The sequence below is a fragment of the Malania oleifera genome, chromosome 11, assembly GCF_029873635.1.
Source record: "Malania oleifera isolate guangnan ecotype guangnan chromosome 11, ASM2987363v1, whole genome shotgun sequence".
Classification (NCBI taxonomy): Eukaryota; Viridiplantae; Streptophyta; class Magnoliopsida; order Santalales; family Ximeniaceae; genus Malania; species Malania oleifera.
Window position 1 is genome coordinate 89793453 of NC_080427.1, and position 23281 is coordinate 89816733.

The window sequence follows — 23281 nt, forward strand, 5'->3', positions numbered from 1 at the left end:
GATCATTTAGGTATTACCACTTCATCTACCCTATTCATAGCTCGTTCTCGTTATGATATGATTTCATCTACTATGATTAAGCAAATGGGGCATGAAAAGCATGATCAAGGGTGGTTTCTAAAAGGTATACGTACATGTAGACAAGTTCCCAAACCTCAAAAGGCTCCTAAATAGTGGCACGATGCACCACCTATTAAGGATACTCCATCCTAGTTTATAACTTATCAACAATAGCAAAATGCTTTCTATGGTGAAGTGCGAGCGATTTTAGTTCACTTTAGTCATGTTATAATTCCCTAGATCATCGTATTAGACGAATTGAACAGTATATGGGAAGTTCTTCTTCATCACGTGGCAAAGCTCCAATAGAAACAAATTCTAGAGATGAAAATGAAGATGCTGAAGAAGGCACCAACCCCAATGGAGGCAATGAAGATTAGTTTATTTCTCTTTTGAACAAATAACTTGGGTTGTAATCTTTGAGCTATTCTCAACTCTTTACACATTATTTTGTTTGGACATGACATATTTTGGTGCTTGTTTGTGCCTAACTTGAATACTTTTTTTTTGCATGATGCATAAGTATCTTTTTGGTTATTGCACGTTGGATTGCATTTACCCTTTTTGTTGATGTCTAAAGGGGGAGAAATATGTGCAAAATGAGATTAAATGAGATATATTGATATGTTGACATGTTGGGAAAATATGTGCAAAATGAGATTAAATTAGATATATTGATATGTTGACATGTTTGAGAAATATGTGCGAAATGAGATATATTGATATGATTGTTTGAGAAATATTGAAATTTTTATGAATATATGACTGATATGTATCATTGGAACATATATTCAAGGGGAGTTACTATACATGAGTTATTGAAAAGCATGAGATATATTGAAAATTCTAAATGCTTGTTTGACATGAGCTATTGAAAAGCATGATATACATTGCAAATTCTAAACGTTTGAAATTACTCTGATATAAATGTTGAAAGCATGATATTCTAAACATGTGATCTATTATGATATGTATAAATGACTTGTTAATGTTATGCTTATTGTAATGGGGATTCCTTTAAGGCTTTCTCATTTTGCTCCTTATTTGTCATCATCAAAAAGGGGGAGATTGTTGGCCTAACAAGGCTTAATCTCACTTCAATGATAACAAATCATGGTTACTTAACATGTCTTTGTGAGTATAAGTTTCAGGACTTAAGCGATCTTATGGTTTCAAGTAGATATACTTGAAGAATCTGAATGGAAAATCACACTTAAGGCTATGAGACATGAGAAACATGAAAGTTCGAGTCATGTGAGACATGAAACTCATTGAAGCAGTGCATAAAGCTTAGAAGACATATTGGAAGCTTCACAACATGAAGACTTAGACACTAAGATAGCAAAATCATATGAAAACCTCAAGTAAGTACTTCAAAACTCAATACTGATTGATTGAAGCTCCTAGGAAATGTCATTGGGATTAGATACCTGAGTTTATTCATGGAAAACATTTTCTCAAAGTCCAAAATGAGTTTTCAAATATATGAATTAAGTTTGGAACAAAAAATCACTCAAAAACAAGTTTGTTGAAAGGACAAGTGACTGATGATAAATTATCAAGTGACTGTGGTGCTTCTGTGTTAGAAAATATTCAAACATAATAGGCATAGGCAACTAACCTATCGGTCACAATAAACTAACCTCATTTTGACTTTCATAATACACTCATTTAAAAAGAGCATAGGTGACTTACCCTTCGGGCACAGGCGACTGATGCAAGTGTTTAAATGTTAAACAACACTAATCTTATTTCCCAATCTTGCATGAATGGTTTCCAAATTAAGAGAAAGTTCAAGGGAAAGTTTTTGAAACCCTAGTGCTCTATTCAAACATATTATTCTTGCACATTAGTGTAATGAACACGAATTGAAAAGCAACCGCACACACGACTCTCTTGTATTCTCTTTGTTGAAAGGCTACTACTGTGTTGTTGATTCTTTCTCTTGGAAAAGACTGATTTGATCTTCAAAACTCACATTTTCAATCAGTTCTAGTGATATAATTTGAGCTTCAACTTTTATATTATTTTTTAAGTATTATTTTTGAATCTACCGTGTACTAATTTCCTTGTTTAAGGAGCTTTTTCTTGTACAAGCAAGTATTTTCTGTTTCTTATATTTTTGAAGGTTTAGGAGATTGAATCATTGCCTAGTAAGAGGGGATTCTTGTTAGAGTTGTGAACTCCACCTTTGAGGGAGAGAGGGTATAACTTCACCTAGTAACGAAGTTGGTAAATGAAATCCTCGCAGCGTGTTGTTGGAAGCAAGGGCATAGGATGCGGCCTAACCTTGTAAAAAAATGGAGTTCAACTTCCTCTTCCCTACTCTTTTCTTATTTTCTGTAAGTTATAAATTGTGTGCATGATATTATTTTTATAAGAACTTACTGAATATTATCTCATGCTCAATATTAAATCTTGTTGAATATTTGAGGTTGAGCTAAATATTTGAAAATCTGTTGAAAAGAGGAATCTTGTTAAACATAGTGAACTTGCTGAACATATTTTGTTTTAGATCAAATATATATTAGTTGTATATGTGAAGCATTGATTTGACCATTCAAAAGGTTTTATAACTTTGAGTTTGAAAATAAATAGTCTAAGGATTAACTTGTTTGTGAACATATTTTGTGAATGAAGTATGTGTGTTGATGCTAAACAAGCATTTTAAAAAATCTATTTTGGAGGAAAATACATGTGCTAAAAGTTAGATCTTAATATTGATTTTCTTTAAGGAATAAATGAATCACTAAATTTATTCTTGAGTACATTATTGTGAATCTTCTTGAATTAAGCTAAAAGTTATAATACAAACAAGTGCTCAACAGAATGTGTTATCTCTTATTGTAAATTCAGTTTGTATATCCATATTCATATCTAAAGGCTTGTAATTAGCATAGTTCTAATAGTATAACTACATATATACATATATATAATGAAAAATTGAATATTTTAGGGTTGAAGTATTTAAAATTCCGCAAATAATTTTTAAATAACCCAATTAACCCCGTCTCCTGGGAATACATGTTGATTCATTAGTGAAGCATTTACTCTAGTTTTTCACTTGCTTAAAGTTCTCTTGCTACTTATTCTTGGTTACACATCATTTGAAAAAGAGAGTAGTGTGAGGTTTATACTTGTATTATTAGCTAAATAAGGAGCATTTCATATTGTATCTAGTTGTTTTCGGAGCAATGTATTTTGAGGTTCGTGGTGAACCGTTGGAAGGTGGTTCTTGGTGAACACCTTGTTGTGGCTCTTGGTGAGCAGCTGGGTTTTGCACTTATGTTGTAAAGGCTTCTCCATCTTGAAGGGGATTGTTTAGTGGATTTGGGAATCCTTAGCTTGGTGCTAAGACGTGGATGTAGGCTTGGAGGTGAACCACATTAAATCGTTGTGTTAAGCTTCTGTCTTTCTCTTATAGTTATTTGCTTGCATTTATTTGCTTTGAAACAAATGTGATATATTTCACTTGCTTCTTGCCTAGTTATTTTATTTTGTAGAATAATATATATATTCGCTAAAGATGTCTATTCACCCCCCTCTAGATGCACACCCGGGCCGACAAGTTGTATCAGAGCTAGTTGCTTAACCTTCAGAGTGACATCTAGAGCACAAAGATCAAATGATGGATATTTCTTCCCAAGGACAATCTATTGATCATCCACTAAAGCTCTTCAGAAGCAACTACCGATCATGGAAAGACCGAATGACAATCCTCATCCAAGCATACGATTTGAAAATGTGGAATGTGATCACCGAAGGAGATTACATATTCAAAGATGACAAAGGTGAGATCATACCGATCGGGAATCCATCAAATGCTGAATCAAAGTTGGCCCAACTAAATTTCAAAACAAAAAAATTTCTCTATTGTGCTATGAATGATGAAGAGTACAACCATATTTGTAGATGCAACACCACAAAGGAAATGTGGGTGAAGCTGCAAGTAATGTATGAAGGTGCGTATCAAGTTAAAAATTCAAAAATTTATATGTTTGTTAAAGAATATGAAAATTTTAAAATGGAAGAAGGTGAGTCAATTACTTCCATGTTTACCCGATTTACCCATATAATAAATGGCTTGAAAGCACTTGGCAGGGAATACTTTATGGAATACAATGTGCAGAAAGTGCTTCGTTCATTGCCCAAATCGTGGCTTGCTAAGTCTACCACAATTGAAGAAGCAAAAGACCTATATAAGGTCACTCTTGATGAACTCATTAGGTCTCTTATGACTTATAAGATCAAGAACGAGAATTCTACAGCTGAAGTAAAGAAGCCAAAAAAGACAACGGATATGGCTTTAAAGACAGCAAGCAAAGAGGTAACTATGGAAGAAGAAGAGAGTGACAATGATGAAGAAATAGCTCTCGTCATTGGGAAAGTTAGAAGATGCTTATTGAACAAAAAGGGCGGTAAGCAAAAGGATAAAGGGTAATAAAGCATAAGATGCTTCAATTGCAAGAAGTTCGAACACCATATAACTGAATGCCCCTAATTCAGAAAGGGCAACAATCAACAAGAGGATAAGAACAAGTATAAGGCCATGAATGCAACTGAGTGGGATGAACTTGATGTACTCTCTACCGACATAGAAGACGAAGAAGAAATTGTAAATTTTTGCTCCATGGAAGATGAGCTAGATGAGGTAAATTCTGATGACGAATGCTCTCCTTCATTTGGTAAGTTAGAAGAAACTTATAGAAAATTTTATAATGAATTAAGTGCAACTAAAATGAGTAATAAACATCTTGAAGAAATACACTCAAAATGCAAGAAAAAAGAGGTATGTCTTTGTTCTACTTTAAAAGAAGAAAATGCATCTTTGAATTCAAAAATTGAAGAACTTGATGAATATTCTCGAATGGATCATGAGTTTTTCCGAAATAAAATTGAAAATTTGAAAAATCAAATTGATGAAAGTTTTGAAGAAAACTTGTTTTTGAAGGAAAATTGAGGACCAAAGCATGATTATTTACAAGTTTACCAATAGACAAGAAAATTTTGAAAAATTACTTGGATTTTAAAGATTTGGGATTTTCAAAAAAGGTTTAGGTTATGCCTTTTCATCATCCAATTCTATTGGTTTTACAAATCTATGTGTTAAAAGAAACTCATTACCAAGAAAAAATCCAACACACAAACCAAACCCTTGGAATGCTAATAAAACTTGTCTATACTATGAAAGAAAGGGTCATGTACGCTTCACTTGTCCTTTTAAAGGAAATAGAGGAAAAGGAAAGAGGTACATATGGGTGATCAAGAACACTAACCCTATAGGACCCAAGGAAAGGTGGGTACCAAAACAAATCACCTAATTCTATTTGTAGGTTTTCCTGAAGACCTCTTTGATAAAGAACAAGTGGATCCTTGATAGTGGGTGTTCAAGGCACATGATGGGAGATGCTAGCAAATTCATTTCTCTTTCTTGCAAGAAAGAAGGGCTCGTGACATTCGGAGACAACGCCAAGAGAAGAATCATTGGTAAAGGTAAAATAGGTAATTCATCTCTTTCTATTGATAATGTTACACTTGTGGATACACTTAAGCATAACTTGTTAAGTATTAGTCAACTAGCCTTTGTGTCCCAAATAGAGCTTAAGAACTTTAAGGAGGCTGAAAATGACAAGAATTGAATCATCGCTATGCAAGAAGAACTTGACCAATTCGAAAGAAACAAAGTATGGGAATTGGTTCCTAAACCCAAAAACACAATGATAATAGGCACAAAATGGATGTCTAGGAATAAGAAGGGTGAAGATGGTAACATTGTGAGAAACAAAGTAAGGCTAGTTGTACAAGGGTATAATCAAAAAGAAGGAATTGACTACGATGAAACTTATGCCCCTGTAACAAAACTTGAGGCTATTAGGATGTTGCTTGCTTTTGTATGTTTCATGAATTTCAGATTGTTTCAAATGGATGTCAAAAGTGCATTTCTAAATGGATATATTAATTGAAGAAGTATTTTTTAGACAACCCCTAGGTTTTGAGAGTCATACTCACCCTGGACATGTATGTAAACTCTCAAAAGCTCTATATGGACTTAAGCAAGCACCAAGAGCTTGGTATAAAAGTTTAAGCAAGTTTTTCTTGGAAGATGGCTTCACAAGAGAACAATTTGATACTACCTTGTTCTTGAAACATGAGGAAAATGATATGCTAGTCATACAGATTTATGTAGATGATATCATTTTTGGTGCTACAAATGAAAATATGTGTAAAGAATTTGTCCAAACTATGCAGGAGTCATTTGAGATGAGTATGATGGGCAAATTAACCTTCTTCCTTGGCTTGAAAATAAAACAAATGAAGAATGAAATATTCATTAATCAAGCCAAGTACGTCAAGGACATGCTCAAGAAATTTGGACTCGAAATAGGAAAAACCAAAACAACCCATATGAGCATAGCAACAAAACTTGATAGTGATGAAAAAGGGAAGAATGTTGACCAAAAATTATATAGAGGGATGATTGGAAGTTTACTATACCTCACTTCTAGCAGGCCATACATTATGTTTAGTGTTTGCTTGTATGCTAGATTCCAATCATGTCCCAAAGAGTCACATCTCAATGTCCTTAAGAGAATATTTTGGTACCTAGCTAGAACAAATGAGTTAGGACTCTTTTACCCTAAAATTGCTCCATTTTATCTCAATTTCTATTCAGTTGCTGACTATGGGGGGTTCAAAACCGATAGAAAATGTACTAGTGGAACATGTCACTTTCTTGGACACTCTCGTTTCATGTTTTTGCAAGAAACATACCTTAGTTGCCCTTTCAACTAATAAGGCTGGATATATAGTAGCCGGTAGTTGTTGTGCTCAAGCGTTGTATATGAAATAGCAACTCGAGGATTTCAAAATCTTAGTAAAGGGAATCTCGATTTATTGTGATAACACTAGCACTATCAGCATCTTGAAAAACTCGTACTTACACTCTAGGAAAAAAAAAAACATTGTGATCTGGTACCATTTTATTCGAGAACATCTACAAAAGGGGGATATCAAACTAGTTTACATTAATACCAATAAAAAATTGGCCGATATCTTAACAAAACCCCTTAATGAGGAGAGATTCTACACAATTAGGCATGAACTAGGAATGTGTACTCCTCAAGGCATATCTTAAAATTATGAGGATCATTAAGCATATTGCAAGAAGGGAAGACAATTGAACGCGCGACCGTGGAGACTCTATCTTTGGCGGGCTTTGGTACAGGATGAAATCATCGACTATTTCAGGAAGCCTAGAAAAATCGTCGACAGTTTCAAAGAGGCCAATAGTCTTTAAATTGAAAAAATCCCAAATTTTAACACCTTAACTCTCTCATTTTTAGGTCACTCGTCCTCCACTATCTCCAAACTCTCTCCAAAAACTTTTCATACTTCTCTTACCCATCCTAAGCTGCATCCTATATGGCTCCCAAGCACACTAGAAGTAAAGCCAGCTCCTCTCGAAGGAAGTCCAAAGTTGTTGCTTAGGAACCCTCAGTCTCTCCACCTTCTAGCTCCTCCTCCTCACAATTTGAATAATCTAATACCTCTCCTTAGTCTGCAGAGCAGTGGAAGAAGTGTTCTGAGGAAAGGCGGATCCTTTTTTCATCCTAGGAAGCTTGCCAACGATACCAATCCTGCATATCCATATGAAACATTGTGAGTAGCAAAAATGTTCCGTTAACTTCCCTTTGAACACATTTTTCTGCTTTCATCGATAAATTTAGTAGAATAGGTTGGGAAGTTTTGATGACATTCAATGATGTTGTATACCCTGAGTTAGTGAAAGAATTCTATGCAAATTTTGCTTCCAGCACTCCTAAGGAACCCACACATTCTATGGTTAGGCGTAAGGAAATTTCTCTAGATGCAGAGACACTATATGAAATAATTAAGTGTGACAGCTATGATATTACCAGTCTCCCTAGCAAAGACTGGCCTATGCATAGTGAATGGTTCAACCCTCATGAAGCATTAAAGCTAATGACTGATAGTCCTCAGATCCTAGAAATAGCAACACCTAAAGCCAAAGATTTAACTGTAGAATTTTGGGTTTTGCGTCATATGATCACATATAACATCCTCCCTAGACATTTTCATGATATATTGCATATGTCACAGACGTGGGATCGATCTGCCTTCCCTCCTCATGCATGTCATGGAAGATAACTTGCATAGAAGACTAGATGTCTACCTTATGGTCACCTTCTTCCAACTATCTTTTTCCATTATGATGTATGCTACGCAAATGCTAAAGTGGAAAATCCTAGATCAGAAGATATATATTCGGAAGTCACCTTGCACCATATGCATTTTGTCAAGGATGCATAGATCTCAATATGGATAAAACCACATTAGCAGCAAGCGCCCATTATTGAGGAAAAGGAAGTAATGGCAGAGAAGGACACCGTGGCAGGTGACCCTAATGCATTCATGGACATACTAGAGAACATTGGGTTAATAAATGCATAGATTATGCAGCTCCTTAATAGGATGGAACTGGAAAATCGTGCTCGGTTTGACTCAATAGACTCCACTCTAGTGGCAATCCTCAATCGACTCAACCGCAACCCATAGGGTCCTCTCACTTCCTTTTAATGGTGGGGGGAGAAAAGAATGGTAATTTTTTAAAAGAAACCTTGGGGTTGTCTTTGCTACGCTGACTGAAATTTAATTTAACACTGGACGCCTATTTTATTTATGTTTGACACTTGTATATTCCTTTTTGTACTGGAATGTGCTGCTTGCATCATTGGTTGATTTGATGCACTGTTTTGAACTATTCAACTTCTCATGAAGTTCTTTTACTGTTGAAAATACTGGCTATTGTTGGAAATATTGCTAAACTATTGAACATACTTGTACTAAGTTGATTAAGGTAGGACATACTGATTTTCTTATGGTTGGACATATTAAACTTCTTGTGTATACTAAATTGTGTATACTAGATATATTGTTGAACTGTTAGATTTACTGATTAACATTGAGAATATTGCTGAATTGTTGAGTATACTAAACTTCTTAAATTAATCAGGTATGTATGCATGATTTTTATGGGAAAATTATTTGTTTACAGACAGCATGCTACTGAAATTTCATCTACTTTTTCCAAATTAAAATATGATATGATGGTCAAATTAAAAAAATAATAATAAATAAATAAATAATAATAATAAAATGATGGTCATATAGTGCATACATTAAGGGGGAGGAATTGTTACATTATTTCTCAATTATGTATGCATATCTTAAGGGGGGCATTTTTTTAAGAAAAATCTTTCAAAAGAACGCCAAAGGTTTTCCATCATCAAAAAGAGGGGGAATGTTAGCCCTAGTGGCTAAGGTTCTTCATTCTAACTTGTTTTGATGATAACAACCCATTAGTGGTTCTTAGGTTAGCTAAGATTTTTTTCCTCAAGTTCAGTTAAGATAAATATGTGGATACTAAAGCAAGCATAAGGATCATATGAACCTTGATGAAGCAATGAGCAAAAGTATACTCAAAGAATACTCAAGGCACAACCAACCAAAGTCTACATGAAGTTTTATATGTATAATGGGTTGTGTGTGTGGGGTAGGAAATTCCTATAACTCTTGTGGCATGATGGTGGTAAGAATATTTAGCAAGAGTTCAGCAATTGCATATGCATGATAGTTTATAGGATATCATTAACACACTTAAAAAGTTTTCAAATATAGTTCTACAAGATATCCTATACTTAAAAAAAAAATTTATAAGGACAAGTTTTTAAACAAGATTAGTATTTTAATATCTCACAAACTTGGTCCCCATTTTTTTTAAACAATGGTTAAAGCAGCCAAAGCAAATAGAACAAATCAGTGCTTAGATGGTTTTCTGAAAAGGGCCTCGCCTACAAAAAATTGTAGACAGTTTGGAAGAGCCTAGACAAACCATCGACGGTTTGGGCCAAAATATGGCCATCCTACAGAAAACCATCGACGGTTTGGGAAAGCCCAGAAAAACTATCGACAATTTTGTACAGAAGTAGACTGTAAAAAATGTGCTAAAAAGGCTATTTTTTTATTGTCTTGCCTCAAAAAATTCCTAACAGCTAGCCAATGGCTAGATCGTCTCATTGTCAATAAATATACCCTTTTAGCATTCATTTAACACAATTATTGAAGCATTTAGTTGTTGAGAAAATTAGTGAAGCATTTATTCTAGTTTTTCACTTGCTCAAAGCTCGCTTGCTACTTATTCTTGATTACACGTCATTTGCAATAGAGAGTAGTGTGAGGTTTATACTTGTATTATCAGCTCAAAAAGGAGCATTTCATATTGTATCTACTTGTTTTCAAAGTATTCTATTTTGAGGTTCATGGTAAACCATTGGAAGGTGGTTCTTGGTCAACACCTTGTTGTGGCTTTTGGTGAGTAGCTGGGTTTTGCACCTGTGTTGTAAAGGCTTCTCCGTCTTGAAGGGAATTTTTTAGCGGATTTTGGAATCCTTAGTTTGGTGCTAAGGCATGGATGTAGGCTTGGAGCCAAACCACATTAAATCGCTGTGTAAAGCTTCTCTCTCTCTCTCTCTCTCTCTCTCTCTCTCTCTCTCTCTCTCTCTCTCTCTCTCTCTCTCTTTTTCTTTCCTTTCTAGTTATTTTCTTTGAAACATTTGTGATATATTTCACTTGCTTCTTGCCTAGTTATTTGATTTTGTAGAAAAATATATATATCCGCGAAAGAAGTCAATTCAACTCCCCTCTAGACGCACACCCGGGCCAACACTCCTAAATAGAGTAAATTAATATATGTTAGAATCAATAATACTTCAAATAAATCAATATAGAAGTTGAAACTCAAAAGCATATCACCAGAAATCTGATTTAAGAGTGTGATTTTTGAAAGATCAAATCAGATTATCGTGAGCATTCAACAAGAACATAGTAGCCTTCTCAAAAAAGTATAACCAGAGAGTTTTGAAAGAATATGTGCGTGTCATTATTTCTTCTTGCTCTAATGTGCGAGATTATGATGTATAAATAGTGGTCTAGGGTTTAAAAAAGTTTCCCTCAAATTTTCTCTCAGTTTTTGAAACCAATGATACAAATTTTGGAAACAAGATCAACGTTGTTAATCTTTTAAACATATGCATCCATCGACTGGATTCGAAGGGTTAGTTGCTTGTGCTCTTTTAAAACTAGCGCATACTGAAAGTCAAAATGGGGTCAGTCGACTCATCTTGATAGGTCAATCACCTGTGCCTATTCTATTTGCATATTTTCAAAGTCAGTAGCATTTCAGATGTCTAATGAAATATCATAAGTTCCTTGACCTTTCAACAATACTTCTTTTTCAATGTTTTGGTTCCAAACTTAAATTCATACTCTGGAAAACTTAATTTGGACTTTAAGAAAATATTTTCCATGTGCAAAATAGGTCTCTAAGTCTATAATATATCTCTGAGCTTCAATCATTCAATATTGAAATTTGAAGTACTTACATGAGACTTTCCTATGATAGTTCTATCTAAGTTCCTAAGTTTTCATACTGTGGAGCTTCCAAGATTCTTCTGGGCTTATGCACTGCTTCAATGAACTTCATATCCCATATGACTTGAAACTTTATATCCTTCATGATTCATAACTTTAAGTTTACATATCATTTAAGTTCTTCAAGTGTGCTCACTTGATTTCACAATAACACTCAAGTCCTAAAACTCAAACTTAAATAGACATGTTAAGTAACCTTGATTTTTTATCATCAAAATGAGAATAAATCTTGTTAGGCCAATAATATTCAATACTATACCACAAGGGTAGCATTAAATACCCCTTTGTCCTTTGTGCAAAACCTCATATGTAGTAACAGACTTCAAGTGGATAAACATTTTGAGTATAATCGCAACTAAAAAAATGGGAAACTATAGAACTAGAACTAGATTAGAAGCACATTACATCTTAGTGGTGCAATTAAATGTTTTTCAGAGCACAAGCAACCTTGGGTTGAAAATTGAGCTTTTTGAGAAGGCCCACTATTTTCAATCATCAGTTAATATGTAACGATCTTGACCAAAATGCAATAAGGTATTGTTTGCTTTGATATTTTAGGCTTCATGATTTTGCCACAATAAAAAGGCACCTTATAAGGTTGAAGCCTAAACCATATTTATAAGTTCATGATACATACCCGATGCGGGATCATGACCAGTTTCTCCATATAATCTTTGAAACCCTTATCAAAATAGTCCAAACCTCTTTACTTGACTTACACCTATTTGCAGTATCTGTTGGTATATGTGTGTGAAGTGCCCACCTCCCACGAGTTGGTTGGCACACTTACCTTACATATGGCTCAGATGAGGTTGAAGTGGTAGACTGCATTGGTACTTTGAAGACAAAATGTTAGGATTAGTGTTATCCCAAAATGGGGTGAGGGGGTGAATTGGATATTTAAAAACTTAAAGACTATTTAGCCGATTCCCAATCAATATCAACAACAAATCTAAAGCATGTACAATAATCACAACAATGTAAATATAAACATGCACTTGTAGAATTTTAAACAGAGTAGGGATAGAGAGAATGACACTGTGATTAATAAGGTTTGGCTATACCCGCCTATGTCCTTGCCTCAAGAAGACCACCTAAGGATTTCCATTATCTTTCTCCTTTAATTTAGGGCGAAGCTGCCACTACAATCCCTCCTTATAGGTGGAGAACCCGTAATCCTTCCTTATAGGCAGAGATACCTCTCCAAGTGATATACCCTCACTTGGCACGGTTCAAAACCCGAACCACAAAGAAATGAATGGACATAAATTTGCTGTACAAAGAATGCTCCTTCAAGAGCGGATTACTACAATGAAAATTCTTTTCTAATGCACTCTTAAATGATTTGAAATATGAAGCTCAAAATAGTATGGAAATGATTTTCTCAAAATAGACTTTTAAAAGATCAAAAGTAAGAAAGCTTTGATGTAATAAATGTGAGTGTAAATTATGCTCAAGGCTTTCAAGAATACCTCAAAATATTTTCTCCAAAAGTATTTTCAAAACAAGAGTAAGAGAACTTTGAAGATGAGGTGAAAATGAGTATAAAATATGCTCAAGGATCAAAAGGTATCCATGATAGATCAATGAATTATTTCAAGATGGATTGTGAGTCTTCTTCAAGTGTTTAGGCTTGATATATATAGGCAAAACCAAGATATAGCCATTATGTGACCGTTGGGCCTTTAAAACAGGCCTTCCACACGGCCACTCAACGGAGAACTCGGGTCCTTCAACCAAATGCTTTACCAGAGGAGGTTTTCGGGGACCGTACAACCTTTCTGATGTGCAGGATCCTCATAGAGGCAAGCACAGAGCATACTCGGCGCCATGCTATGATCATTGCAAGGAACCCATTATAGTTTTGTTAAACCAGAAGTTAGTCTCGCGCCACTCCTCAGTGACTCGGCAGGTTACGGGTATCCACTGTAAAGATATCCCTCGTAATATCATAAAGACATTACAAGTCCATAGAAGTAAGAGAATAGAAGTCCTTCGGGTAAATAGCCTTTAGGGGAAGAAGGAGATTAGAAAGCCATGGAGGAACACACAAAGGAACTTCAGTTTATTCTGCTCTAACCTGTTCTAGCTCTGCCTTACAAAAGGGAAGGCAGTCCCTTATATAGAGGTCTGAGACCCCGAGGCTTACATGATAAGAAGATATTGATAATGACATAAAGTAAACACGATAGGGACATAAAATGGATGATGACATAAAGCAAAGTCGGTGAAGACTTTTGTGGCGTCGACTGACAACTTGACGAAGACGACTCGACTACTGACAACAGACATAAATAAAGGTGACAGCACATGGGCGGGTGCATTTGTGCGGGAGTGACCCACCACCTTTAATTATACAAGACTTATTGACAAATCAAGCCAACAAACTTAGACTTTAAGCCAACTAATTCTGACTTAAACAAACTTACAACACACATAGACATAGGACGGCCCACTAATGTGGACTTTAGTAGCAATAATACATAAAGCTGATGTGGTCTGTCATTATGGGCTTCTGTGGGATGGCGATAGGTTGAGGTTGACGTAATCTTCATCCGTGATCTGTCCATGAATCGGATGGTAGAACGTCTGTTGCTTGTATGGATTGTTTTCATCATCTGTATCCATAAGGTCTGGATCAGGAGGGTCTTTGTCAGGTGGCTTTGGAGCAAGAATCTCATCTGGAATTGTTGTGACGAGCTCGAAGCAGAACTTTAGGTCATTCATTTCACAGAGGTGGTTCAACAGTGAGGGCTTGTATCTTGGCTATGTAGAAAGGTCGTACAGCGTATCCCATTCGTAGGCTTGATTCTGGGACCGTAAGAGGCTTCTGGTCGGATTGTAGAAATACGGCCTATGAAGTATGAAGATACTGTGTACTGTGGCTGCTTCAGCTGGGCCCATCTTCCAGAGGTTGTGGTTACCCATGAGGGTAGTCAGCTTCTTTCCCTATGTGGATAGTGGATAGAACAGCTGGAGGAAGGTCCAGAACAGGGATTTTTAGTTGGCTGGATCATGAAGATGGGCATACGTCTCCTGTAGAGGGAGGAATACAGCATGTACCTGTAAAATAGAAAGATACCATAGATACCATAATACATGTGTATTGAAGGATGCTGGGTTGATGACGTAGGGATTAAGGAATGGGTAGGCTGGAAAGGTATGGTGATGACCAATCAGTTTGGCATAGTAGCCGTAAAAGGTTTTTGCATAGGATTTGATTTTTTCTGGGTCATTGATGTTAGGATACATTTCTGGAGGGAAGTGTATCTGGGTAGAGGCACTGAGGTAGAGAATATCAGGAGGTGAGGAAGAGGATGAGGCCATGAGTATCAGTGGTATGGCTTGGTGTATGGATATGTGGAAGGCTGTTTTTCGGGGGCGAGATAACATATCAGCAAGGACATTATGATCGCCTTTTATATGCATCACGGAGAAGTCATATCGGGAAAACTAGTCTTTGAGTCTGAGAATCTGTGGATCAGGGAGAATCTTGTTTCGGAATTCAAGCATCTTCGGAAAAGATGAGTTGTCCATTTCAACTGTGAAGTGCTTTGTTTTGACATAGAAGTCAAATTTTTGAATTCCATTTTTCACCGCAATTATCTCTTTGAACACAGTGTGATAGTGCTTCTGCGAATCTTTGAATTCTCCACTTGTGTGTCTGCAATAAGACCTTTTGACATTCTTATCTTCAAGTAATAGGGCACCCCAATAATGGTCACTTGCGTCTGACTGGAGGATAAGATTTCCTATGGATGGAATAGTCAGAGGCGGTGGATCCTTGGCAACTTTTTTCAAGTACTTGACAGCATTTGTCTGGTCAGGGCCCCATGAGGGTGGTTTCTTTTTCAATAGCTGTGACAGGGAGCTGGTGTGATGGCTTGCATGCGGGATGAAGCCTCTGATGTAATTAATTATGCCAAGAAATTGTTGAATTTCTTTGACAGAAAGATTAGCATCTAGAAACTGCAATAATTGCTCTATGAGATATGGACTTGGACAGATGGTTCTGTGGGAAATTTTCATCCCTAGAAAATCAATTTCTTTTTGTCCAATCACGCTTTTCTTTTCTGATAACATTATCCCGTACTGTAATGCTAGCTGGTGAAAATGTTCAAGAAGCTGATGGTGATCTGCAAGACTTTTTGAAAACAATAATATATTATCAGGGTACTATGCAGAATAGGATTGAAAATCCTAGTCATCGCTTTTTGAAACAGTGATGGCGCGATTTTTAAGCCGAAGGGCAAAACTGTCCATTGGAACTGTTCATTCGGAATACAGAACGCTGTCTTGTATCTGTCATCTGGGTGTATTCCGAGTTGCTAAAATGCACCTTTGAGATCGAACTTTGAAAATATTTCTGTTTCAGCAAGATGGATGAATTGTGTTCTGGCCTTTGGAATAGGGAATTTGTCATCCCTGATGAACATATTTAATGGCTTGTAATCAATAACCAATCTCTTTTTTCCTTTAATTTTCTCTGATCTTTTTTCAACATAGAATGCTTGACATGCCCAAGAGGAAGTGGTTGATTCAATGAGACCTTGTTTCAACAAAGAATAACATTCTTCTCTGGCCAGTTTGAGGTCTGATGGAGTCATTCCCGGATGGGTAGCTTTAGTTGGACTGACATCTTCATTGAGTTTGAAGGGAATGTGGATGAAAAAATATGGGTTTTTCCAAAGTGGATGATCATGAATGAACTGATCATGACTTTCTGCACATAACTTCAGAAGTTTGTTTTGAATGGGCTGAAAATCTGAAGGAGAATACGAAAGAGAATAAATCTAGTTTGTCTGGGTAAAAGGCTTGAATTCTCTTTTGTACTTAATTCCAGTGGGAAGAATCCTTAAGGATTTTGAAAGACAATAAACATCCTTCCTAATAAAACATCTTTTTGAGGAAGTGGACTACCGATAATCTGAGTCCAAATGATGTAATTAGGAAGGAGTTTAATCCCAATTTTCCTTTTGAAAATCAAAGTGGTTGTAAAAATTTGATCATTAGCAGCTCTGAAAAATTGAGTATGGGAAAACCAACAATCTAGTGGTAAGACTTTAGGATTGATCATGGTCTTATGAGATCCTGTATCAATAAATGCAACAGCAGGAATGGGTTTACCATGTTTTTCAGGAAGGAGCTGAATCTGGACGTGAGGACTAATATGAGAATCTTAAGAGAAGAGAATAGGCTGGACTGGTTGAACTTGAAGACTTTCGTCTGAGTGATTATCAATGTCTGAATCAGAGTCTTCTGAATCAGTAAGGATGAGAATAGTCTCTTCAGTCATTTCTTCTTGTTCTGAAAGAATAGATTCTGCATCTGCATCTAGTTCTTCATTTTTTAACTATTGGGCAAGCTTTGCAGATTTTGTCCTGTTCATCGGGCATTGTTTTGCATAGTGTCTTTTTTTCTTGCAAATGAAACATCGAGGAGATTTGTCATGTCCTCGTCGGTTCTTCTTTTTGAAGAATCTGAATCTCTTCTTCTTTCTGTGATCTTTCCTAGAAAGTTTGTCAGAACCATAGTCTTTGAAATGCTTCTTCTTTTTGGGACTATAGATGCAATCCATTTCTTTGCATTTGATTTGTAAGTAGGGCTTTTTGCATTGCTTTGTGAACTTATGATTCTGCTTAATCATCTTTGAGAACAACTGATGAGTGTCACATAACTTTTCAAGAGCAGTGAGTGCCAGTTGATGAATTTCTCCTAAAGAGATATCTTTGAGAGGTCGAGAGAGAGAGAGAAACAATCTTTCTCTGTAAATCTGGCTGAATATCTTCCGGTAATGAATTAATGTAAACTTGTTTGAGATTATCATCATGAAATCCACCAAGAAGATAATACCGCTTGGACATCCTTTGATAATGAAAATCAAGATCCTTTCTCTTTAAAGAACAACATCTCATTTCAAAATATTCTTGTCGAACAACATTAGCATGAATGTCTGGATCACCCAAATTCTCTGTAGAGTGTACCCAAAGCAAAGGAGGGAATCTGGGAATTAATTAATGTGACTTGTCTGAATTCACCAAGACTTTGAAACCAGTCTCTCAATGTTCTAGTAAATCTGGATGTAAATTCAACAAGAATTGATTGTAAAGTGTTCCCAGGCTTTGAAAGTTGGAGGTCAATCCATGCACCGAATTCACCAATTCTATCTCTCCACTTAGTTGGAGGTAATCCATCAAAAGAGAACCATGAATTATTGTTTGAATGATGAGGAGGAGCCGAAGTGGCTTCAGAGGGTTCTTCCACAATAGGAACTGTGGTATCGGTCTCTTCATGGAATTCTTGAGTTCTGGATGATCCTGGTTCTGTGGGAGATGCCATCATCATATTGGTGAGTTCAGTAATCTCTTGATCTGAGGAGGAGGATGATGTTTCAATTTTAGTAGAAACATCACTGTTATCTTCAATAGGTATTTCAGGAACAGGGTCAGCAAGGAATGATGGAGATTGATCAGGTGAAACAAATGGGCTTTTGAGTTTTTGATCAGTAGGTTTAGGGGGCAAGGGTTTTTCTGGAATTGGAGATCTGTGAGTAATGGGAGCTGCTGGAATAAGAGAATGCTTCTTAAGGATTTCAGCAGTGGATTTGAAATGTTTGGAATAATCAGGCTGTCTGTAGGATGGTGCAGGTGGTGATTGTGGAATGAAAGAATATGATGGAGCATATGGAAAGGCTTTTGGTATATAGGTTGGTGTGGGAGTTGGATGATATTCTCGTTTAATTTGTGATACTTCATCTTTGAGTCTTCTGATTTCTTCTTCTTTAGCATTGAACAATGATCCAATGTATCCTTCAGAAATGAATTGTCTGAGTTCAGCGTCAAGAATATCAATTCTCCTTTTAAGATCAGCATATAATGCTTCAATTCTGGAATCAAGGGTGTCAAAACATTGATTCATCTGAGTGCCATGATGGATGAGTTTGTCAACTTTGTGATTAATGGCAGTCAACGTTGTATTCTATGTTCTAGCATTCTGAGTTTGCCAGTTCAGAACTTGTTCAGCTTGGGATGGAAGCTTCCTTGATCCATCTGGTTGAACTTTGGAGGGTTAGATGAATGGTATAGAATGAAGGTTGGAATCCGTATATGATCTTGGTTCCAAGGGTGGAAACTGTTTGTCATATGGAGAAGCCATAAAACAGGGAATTGGCTGAGATCGTGGTAGTTTGGAAACTAGAGTTTGGTAGGGTTCTGGTTCAGGTTCTTCTGGAGGAAGGAGTCCTTCTTCTCGAAGAATTTCAAGGGCTCTATCATAGATCCACAAAGGTTTTGGTTTTGGATCTAGACATCGGATGCCTATCCATGGGCTGGATGGGTCATCAGGTTTTCTATGAGGAGAAAAGGGTTTACAGGATGGTTTAGTTTCTCTTTGTTGTGATTGGTGGCAAGTGCAATCTAGATCGCACATAGCTGGATCAACATCCCATATAAAATTTCCTTCAATTTTGTCGGTATAGATGGGGGATCCGTCTACTTCAACATGACTGACTGGAATGTCATCTTCGAAAGTGACAGACTTTATCATTAGTGATTGGAACACCGGAGGAGTGCTGGACGAAGCTGTATCTTTCGAGTTGAACACTGTTTTTACCGTTCCATCTAGAAGTCTTTGGAACTTAGGATCTGAGAGATGGATGGGTGAAGATTGCTGATGAAGCTGTTCATAGCTAGAAATCCATTCTAGAGGAATGAGTTGTTTCAATTCTTCTCTAGGGATTTGTCGTGGGATCTGGAGAATGGTAGGAACATCGTCTTCTCGTTCAGCAGTGATCAGGATAGTATCTTCAGACTGTCCCGGAAGTGGGAGATCAACAGCATGATCTTGCAGTCTATAGATGAGCTGATGATGCAGGGTAGCCATATAGGCTGATGAGACTTGTGGAGCACCAGTAATCTGTAGTTGAACCTTTATGCAGTTCCTTAGGTTCTTGTCTCTAAGAGGAATATTGAAGTTGGGAAAGAAGGTGAGACACACGCTACCAGCTTGGAGAGTGGTAGGTGAGGTACCAATTGCTGCATGCTCATACTGGGTATATGTTGTGTTGAGTAAGGTGATTCTGGCTATGACTGGAAATCCTTTACGACCATGTAGTGTTAGAAGAAGTCTGACAGCACCAAAATGGAGATGAGTGTATCCTTCTCTTATCCACTAGTTGATGAGATCTTGATCGAGCTCAAGATCGACATATTGTTCTTTGGATGAGGCTGGGATGAGACACTTGTCAAGAGCTGTCGTCTGAACGAACTTCTTGACTTGTGGTCTGTTGTGAGAGATGAGAAGAGAGCGGACTTGGTTGGCAAGAGATTTCTTTCTTCGGAAAATATTATAAGGATTTACAAGAGGAAGAGAGGTTTCCTGTATCTAAGCAGAGTCAGGAATATAGGAATATTCTACCAGGTTCGTAATTTTGGAACAAGTGGTTTTCTTGATGGAGGGAGGTAAAGAGATGGAAAAAGAAAGTCGAGCAGGTGTAATTTCTGAACTTTGTAAATGAGAATCCATGGTTTGCAAGTTTCCCCTTAGAGCTATTTGTTCCTTGTTCTTCAATAATTTACTTCTATGACCTTAACTTTCCTGGACTCTAGGCAAGGACATGGCTCTGATACCACACAAGAGTCGGGAGCCAAAAGACCTTCCAAAGGCAATTTTCTTATTTAGTGCGATTCGATCGATTGACCCAATGATCCAGTCGACTGAATCTGGGTTTTCTATTATGGACACCTTTCCGTATTTTGATTATAACTTTTTCAAAAAAAAAAAAAAAAACTCCAAATGAGACTTTATTGGTATCAAAAGAAATCTAAGAGAAAATTCCATAATTTCATGTTGAACATATTTTAAGATGAGAACTAATTGATTGCTAAAATTGGTTATTAATACGATGGCAGAAACATAAAGGAAATTTTCTACTATGGACAACTTTCAGTATTTTAGGCTTTCTTATTTTATAAAACTCCAAATGGGACGTTCTTGGTATAAAAAGAAAGCTAGCATAAAATCCCACAATTTTATGTGAACATAATTTAAGATGAGAACTTATTGATTGAGAAAATTGCTCATCAATGTGATGGCATAAGCATGAAAAGGATTTTAAAAAACTTGTGTTGGAGTTTTTCATTCCAAAAATGATTTTTACACTTGATATAATTTTTGCACATTTTAAAAATGATTTTCAACACTTTGAAACAATTATTGCACATCTTAAAAATGATTTTTCATGAAATATAGAGTGCCTAATGTCAGTCTAAAGTCATATGAGAGCTTCACATCAAATCAAATGATATATGCATGCACAATTGAAACTTAAATACATTACAATTGAAAAATACATGTCTTCAAGCTTTGCTCTTCAGTTTTCCATGGAATGTGCCAAGAGATGTCTTTATTTGAGTACATCATGGCTTCCATTTTGCATCAGCTATTTTTTCTTTCTGAAACTTAAACCTATTCAAATACTTAACGCACAAATGAGATATTGTGATTTTTCATTATCAAAATGGGACAGGACTCAAAAAGTCAACACAAAAGACATCCCCCTCAAAGACACGGGAGTCTAGGGGTAGTGCCACAGGTGGGTATGGCTCCCAGATGGCAGGGACCAAGGTAAACGGTGGGCACAATTGGTGAATAATGGCCACCAGTGTAAACGACAGCCGCGGTTAATGAATGATGGCCACTAGTGTGAACGTTAGCCATGGTAGGTGAGCTACAGCCACCTACCATATTAGGTGAGCCGCCCATGTGATTCTTCCACAAACCAGAGGCTATAAATATGACCCCCCCCCCCCAATCGGAGCAAAGTACAATCTCAACTGCGAGTTATATCCTCTTATGTTTTTCTATTTGTTGTCATTTTGCCATTAAAGCTCATCTAGTGGTTGCATAGTTGGAGAGATTGTTGTAATCTAATTGTTTTAATAATACTTTGTGTTTTCTCTTTAGTCATTTCTTCTAAGCAGATCTTGGTGTTGATTTACAGTATCCACTAGCATGTTAGTATCCAAGGTGATTCTAATACCAAATATGATGATCATATCCCTACTTTGGTAAGGTCTTGTACTTTTTGGGCCTCACAATTTTGTTCATAAAAGTTATAGTTTTCTTTGACCCTTTAGGCTTCATTACTTTGCTCCATAAAAGGCACCTTATAAGGTTGAAGCCAAAACCATCTTTATATGCCAATAATATCCTTAATGCATGTGTAATGAGAACCATGGCAAGCTCCTCCATCTAAGATTTGATGCCCTCATCAAAATGGTCCAAACTTCTTTACGAGACTTTCACTTCTATGTAGGATCCACATGCATGTTAGTATTTCTCGACTAAAAATCAAGCAACCTTTAAAGGATGGTGTGGACTTAGATGGGATGGTGGATTGGTTTTGAAAAGACTTAATATGTCAACCTTCATCAAATATGCAAGTGATGGGGATCGGCATGAGTTACCCTTTCTTTTTGCAAATGTTCTGACACGTGGACAACCTCTAGATGTCTACGTTCTACACCACCATTGTGACTACGTTTCGTTTGCCGACATGGTGACACGTGCACGACCCCTAGATGTCATCAATGCTTACTAGCCATTGAAGGAACTCATGGAGAAACTTGAAGACTTTTCAGAATAAAGAAGCCCGAGTTGTGATTCCGAGCTCAAGACCTTATTGGGCCCCACACAACTACTCTAGGCCCCATATAGCTTGGGCCTCCCTTTTAACTTTATTCATATTTAATTAATTGAATTATGAGTTGTTAAGTACCTAATTTGTGAGCGATTAATGTGAGTTAATTTTTGAACATTAAGTGAGTTGTCTCCCATGCCTGTATAGGGACGTTTAGATCATTTATTGCTAGGTATTTATTTTTCCTTATGTATATTACTATTGCAAATACTAGAAAATAGTTTAGTATTATCATTGAATGAAAGAAAGGTTCTTCCTTTAAGAAAGCTTTGAGCTTTGTTTCGATCCTTGAGATTGAGTGGCGAGAGGCTACGATGTTCTCCTTGGAGATCAGTTAGTGTGAGACCAACAATCTTTCCATCACATTCATATCCGACATTGACAACACTATTATTTCGATACACCGACACCTTGAAGATTTCGTGGTTTGTTTCTTGTTCGTTGATCATTGGCAAGATATCTATCGATGCCACATGGCAAAACCCATTCTAATCCCTCCCTAACTTTGTTTGAAACCTTTATTCGAGATCCCATAAACACCCACTTCACAAAAAACCCTAAAAAATCCCATTTTTAGCTCAAACTCGTCGAAGGTCAGGTGATCGACCCCAAACGGCCCAGTCAACTAGCCCTTGAAAGCTCTCGGTATTTTTTCCAAAATATTAGTTAGGCGACTGACCCACAAAGCCCAGTTCCCTAACCCATTTCATCTCTTGGTATCTCACCTGAAAATTTAGTCAGGAGATTGACCCTCCTAAGCCTAGTCAACTGACCTTGTTCTATTAGCCAAAACCATGATTTTGTTACCCCAGGCGAATGACCTTTCCTCCCCAGCCGACTGAAATTCCTTGGAACTTAAATTCTCAGCATTTTAACATGTATTTTCTTATCAACTGTGGGAATATAATTTTGATAACATAGGCTTATTTTCTTGAATGATTGAATAGCCTTTTCATAAGCATATCACTTGATTCTTTGGCGAAAGAACAGCTTGGGATTGAACTTTGAATT

General features: G+C 36.6%; 1 protein-coding gene across 1 annotated transcript; it reads left to right on the forward strand.

The window, feature by feature from the left end:
• Positions 1 to 4171: 4171 nt before the first annotated feature.
• On the forward strand, positions 4172 to 5699 carry LOC131167625 (uncharacterized). Its single transcript, XM_058126419.1, has 3 exons — positions 4172 to 4497; positions 4567 to 4711; positions 5394 to 5699. Exons 1-3 carry the CDS (start codon positions 4172 to 4174, stop codon positions 5697 to 5699), a joined length of 777 nt encoding a protein of 258 aa, XP_057982402.1.
• The last annotated feature ends 17582 nt before the right edge of the window (positions 5700 to 23281 follow it).